Raw genomic sequence first — 5,362 nt, 5'->3', positions numbered from 1 at the left:
TACTGATATTAGTGAATACACCTGGAGGTCAAGAGTATTGATAACTAAAGAAGGTATCCTGGTATTAAGTGTAGTAGTCGTATGTGTTTGCTTAAAGCTCATGTTATTCCAGATATTATTTGTGCAGAGACATGAGAAATAGTGTTAGGGACCAGCATATTTCATAGTGGTTAAAGCACTAGACTCTCACATGGCCAACCCCCAGTTCGAGTTCCAGATCCAGTAGCATGAAACTCATGCTGGGTGTTTGTGTGTGTGTGTGTGTGTGTGTGTGTGTGTGTGTGCTCTCAAAATCCTAGGAGTTCCCAAAATCCCAGGAGGAGAACGGAGGAGAAAGGATTGCAGTGTGGCCAACCCCACTGCAGGGGGTGATTTCTCACATTCCCTCTCATTGTCTCTCTCTGTCTCTCTGGCAAGTGCACACACCCTATGGCAAAAACCTAAAACAAATTTTGAAAATAAAAATATAAAGCGTTGGGACCAGCAGATGGCATAATGGTTACGTCACTGGACTCCCACGTAGTCAACTGCAGTTTGAGTCCTGAACCCGGCAGCTTAAAACTCACACCAGATGCATGTGCATGTGTGCCCAAGATCCTGAGAGGAGAATGAAGGAGAAGGGATTGCAATGTGGCCATCCACCCAGGGGGGATTTTTCACTTTCTGTCTCTCTGTCTCTACAGTGAGTGCACGTGCCCTATAACAAAACTCTCTCTAAAATAATTTTATATATAAAGTGTTATTTTAAAAATACTCTTATAAACCTTTAGAATATTGCATAGAATTCTGGTAACCCTATACTTCCTTAAACCCTGGTACTAACCAGTGTATTTTAGAAAGAATTTCCATCCGTCCCCTCAGTCCAGCTCTCTAGTGTGAGAATTTTTTTGCTCTGGCATCCTGCACATAAGGCCCTCTTTTACATCATAATTAGATAGCTAAAATTATATCAGTACCAGACTATGACTAGGGCTAAAGTTATTTCCGAGATTTAAAAAAAAAAAAAATGGAAGACTGAGGTAGAAGGAGAGACTAGGTTTGTTTTATAACTGCACGTGAGTAAAGAATTTTGAGCTTTTACTAAGGGCTTTGGGATCTTTAATCTATCAATAAAAGTCTATGTTTAGTTTGTTTTTCTCCCCCTTAAACAAGTCAGAATACAGGACAGAAGTATGTGGTTACCTTTTCGTAGACAGGAAAGAATCTTGTAGTGGCTCTTTGAAGAATATATTCAAGATTCATCTCCTTCTCTTCAGGAAGAGACAATGGAAAGAACATAATCATGTCGCTCAGGTCCTTCAAGCCTTCTACATACATGTCAATCCTGGAGGAAGAGTGACAATGCAAAAAAATGTAATAATAGTCCCCTTCATGTGGGGAAGTATTATTACATAAGCCAAAGAAACATTTTTAGTGCCTCAGTTTCATCTGCCTCGTTATCAGGTGCCCCACTGAGCAGGTGTTCTTACAAAGCAGTGTTCTATGAGATGAAGCCAAGTGTTTCTACAGGCGTGCTGTTCCTTTGGAAAAGTGAGAGAAGATCAATTTGGGACATAGAAAATTAGAGGACTAAAACGTAGAGTGATTGTGCGTATGTGACACAAATGGTAATTAAAATACATACACACATATAAAAGCTATTAAAAGAAACCCATTGTAGTATATTGGGCAAAGCTTGTATTTGACTATTTAAATGTTGTAACAATAGTGAGCTAGTCATGTTGATACATGGGATGCATGTGGAAGAAGAGGTAATAAGGACTTCTATACTGCCAAAAATCTCTGTGTGGGCTAAAGGTTCTCAAATATATAGGCAATTTGATAGAGCACAGAACTAACTCCACAGGTTTTCACTTGCCACCACCCACATTTCTAGCCAGAATGAATGGAAAGAAGTTCTAGGTACCAAAGTATAGTAAAAAGACTCCTGGTGTGGGCCATGGGAAAACCCATCCTGGTCTAAGGTGAGTCTCTTCCTCTTCCTGAACTATAGTTTCTTTAGCTTTAATCCAAGATAGCAATGGGTATCTCGAAGATGGTATCAAATTTTTTGCCACTAATTATTCCTTTGAATCTGAGTGGTCCTTGGGCCCTTGCTTGACCAGTAGAATGTGAGGAAGCAGTGTTCTTAGACGTCCATGGCTAAGTCATGAGAAGCCTTACAGTTTCCATCTGGTCCTCTTAGAATATTTACTCTAAGGGCAGGCAACCACTATGTAAAAAGTCCAACAGGTATGTGGTGGTTAAGGTGTCGGATTCCCACATGGTTGACCGCAGTTCATGTCCCAGACCTGGTGGCTTGAAAATCACAACAAATAAATAGATAGATAGATAAATAAATAAATAAGAAGAAAAAAAAATCCAACCATGCTGAGAACCTCATGCTATGAGGAAGCCCAGGCTAGCCACATGGAAAAGGCATGTGGAGAGAGAGATGCCCAGCAAGGCCCAGCTATTCCAGCCCTCCCAGCCTAGGTTCCTCACATATGAGTGAAGCATTGCCTGAGGGACTCTTAGAAACAGCCACCTGGCTGAGTCCTCTCAACTCAGAACTGTGAGAGAGAATATCCCCTAGCAACAGATAACCAGATTACTATTCTAAGCATCAAGGTTGTTGTGGTGGGATTTGTAATTGAAAGGGTTTTAAAACATAAAGTGTCTAGGGCTGATTCACATGGGAGGTTGTTGCTTCACAGCTGGAGACTTTGCTGAGTATGATGGGCACATGTGTGTCCATAATCCAGGCTGGCTGAAGTTGGGGATGGATCTTGATGTTGAGATCCTGTCCAGGGTGTTATGTATGCGTGTCTCTCTTTCTCTCTGTCTCTCTTATTCATAAAGTAAAAATTTATATATATAATGTCTAACATAAGCATATAATGGCTAAGTATTCACCAGTAGACTGCACATATGACTGTAGTTCCATACGATTATAATGGAGCTGAAAAAAAATCTTATCAACATCATAGCCATTGTGCTGTCACAGTACATATATTGACATTATGTGTTTCTTTACAGAAGTATTCCAGGTACTTACATCATTTTACTTATCTATATAGAGAGATAATGAGATATATATAAATATGTATGTAGTGTCTAACATTTACAAGGGTTGTTTTTTATCACAATGATAAGCAATGAAAGCACTATTTAAGTTATCGATTCATTTTTAATTTATAAAAACATTAGTTCTGTGAAAGACCTACTTAAAAACCATTTTACATTAAAAGGAACGAGAGCTCCTTAGAGAAGTGACTGAGCCCAGATCTAAGAGTAAGAGATGTACACGACTAATCTGGAGCACCATTTTATAAAGATAATAAAATGTTATTGGAAACCACTAGAGTGAGAGAAAATTTCCAGAGACCACTTGGCTCTCATTAGCCAAGGTAGGAAAATTAGAGCATAAATAACAACTGAAGTGAATTGAAATACATCAAAGGTGTTTAAATTGATGAGTTCATAGTGAGATTAAACCAATAACAACTAGTGGGTCACTGTTGGAGGTTGCAGATGAAACAATTCATTACAGCCATGTCTCATTGAACGACAGAGATTCATGCTGAGAAATGCCTCTTTAACATTGTGCAAACATCACAGAGTGCACTTACACAACCTGAATAGTGTAGCTTGCTACACACCTGGGCTGTCTGGTATAGCCTATTGTTACTCGGCTACTAATCTGTACAGTAACATCCTGCTCTGTCATCCTTTCTTCTGGCCATGCTGCAATCCTTCCTCCTCCATTCTCCTCTTGGGATTTTGGGCATATACGCACATGCTCACAGAGTGAGTTTTAAGCTGCCAGCTCCAGGACTCGAACTGAGGTTGACTACGTGGGAGTCCAGTGCTGTAACCATTATATCACCTGCTGGTCCCTCAATATCAGCTTTAAAAAATATAAAAACTTTTTGTCTCTTTTATAATATTATATAACACTTAGCTTAAAAAACAAACAAACAAAAAACGTTGTATAACTGTACAAAAATAACTTCTGCCCTGTGGCTTAGTGGTTGAGAGAGCTGGATCCCACATGGCCAACTGCATGGTTTGAATCCTCATCCTGGTGGCTTGAAAATCATTCTGGGTACATGTATATGCATGCCCTAAATTCCAACAGGATGGAGAAATGGAGAAGTGATTGTTGTGTGACTACTCTGCATTGGGGAGTGCTTTTTCTCTCTCCCTTTTTCTCTGTCTCTTTCTCTGGCAAGCACATGCACCTTCTGGCAATTAAAAATACATATTTTATTCTTTATATAAGTTTTTATTTTTTAAATGTATTATTATTTACTTTAAATTTTTTTATTTTATTAAAAACTAATATACACATTAGACTAGGCCTACACAGGGTCAGGGTCATCAGTATCAGTCTTCCTCCTCAATATCTTGTCCCACTGAAAGCTGTGATCTCCCAGGATAACAATGCCTTCTGAAATGTCTCCCTAAGGACCTCTACTTTTATATGACCACCAACATGATGTGTTTACATCAGCATCACCACCAACATATGAGTAATGTTGTGCTGTAGCCTCACAATGGCTATGAGACAGGATTTCTTCAGCTCTATTTAATTTTATGGAACTACAGTCAGATGAGCAGTCTATCATTAACCAAAATATGGTTATGTAGCTTATGACTGTATTTAGACAATTGCTAAACAAAGGGAAAGAACTATCAGTCTTGTCTTTCCTGTAGAAAACTATCTCCACCTAACCAGATAGTAGAGGAAGGTATGTTTTTCTTTATAGACGTATTCCAGGTAATAAATCAGAGAGGATGACAGCATGGAACCCCTCAGAAAGGATAGACAAGCAGGTATTTCATGCTTCCTAATAAAATAATGCACCATGACCCTGGAGTATGTCTTGCAGAACAATGAAGGGTTGCCGTTTTAAACTTTGGGTAAAACCAGACTGTTTTTCCAGTTTGTAGATGGTTCTGCCTCTTGCAAAAGGACTGGGGTGTGGATGTGAGAATTAATTGATGCCTCGAAGGCTGAGTTGGGGTAATATCTGCTGTAATGAGTTGGCTTCCAACTGCCACATTCAAAATTGGTTTCCCAGGATCAGACGCCCCATCCCTGGTGTCTGAGTTCCTGTGGGTTCACTTCGTGTGCTGCTCCCACCTAGTGGAGGCAAGCAGGGAGTCACGAGAAAACGGCAGATTTCCTTTACTAATGTGTTTGTCCTTGCTTTGTACTTGAGAGAAAAAAAAATAATTAAAAAATTGCAATTGACCAAGGATTAATCATAGTTGAATTGAGCTTATACTATTCTCTCTCATTTGATCTGTGTTAGATTTATTCCATAATAAAAGGTAAAAAAAAAAAAAAAAAAGGAGAGAATTTTTTTCTCATTTG

The 5,362-nt window shown here is 39.1% G+C and overlaps 1 protein-coding gene across 1 annotated transcript in view; it reads right to left on the bottom strand.

Moving 5' to 3' along the window:
* LOC102487997 (glutathione S-transferase-like) overlaps positions 1–5,362 on the bottom strand; it is a 21,730-nt gene that overhangs the window by 5,625 nt on the left and 10,743 nt on the right. The window contains exon 4 of the mRNA XM_006170433.1: positions 1,183–1,324. Within this exon, the coding sequence (XP_006170495.1) occupies positions 1,183–1,324 (142 nt within the window). The remainder of the gene's footprint in view (positions 1–1,182; positions 1,325–5,362) is intronic.

Source organism: Tupaia chinensis, unplaced genomic scaffold (assembly GCF_000334495.1).
Source record: "Tupaia chinensis unplaced genomic scaffold, TupChi_1.0 Scaffold148470_1, whole genome shotgun sequence".
NCBI lineage: Eukaryota > Metazoa > Chordata > Mammalia > Scandentia > Tupaiidae > Tupaia > Tupaia belangeri.
Note: the sequence above shows the minus strand (reverse complement) of the source record. Positions and strands in the feature narration are given on the sequence as shown.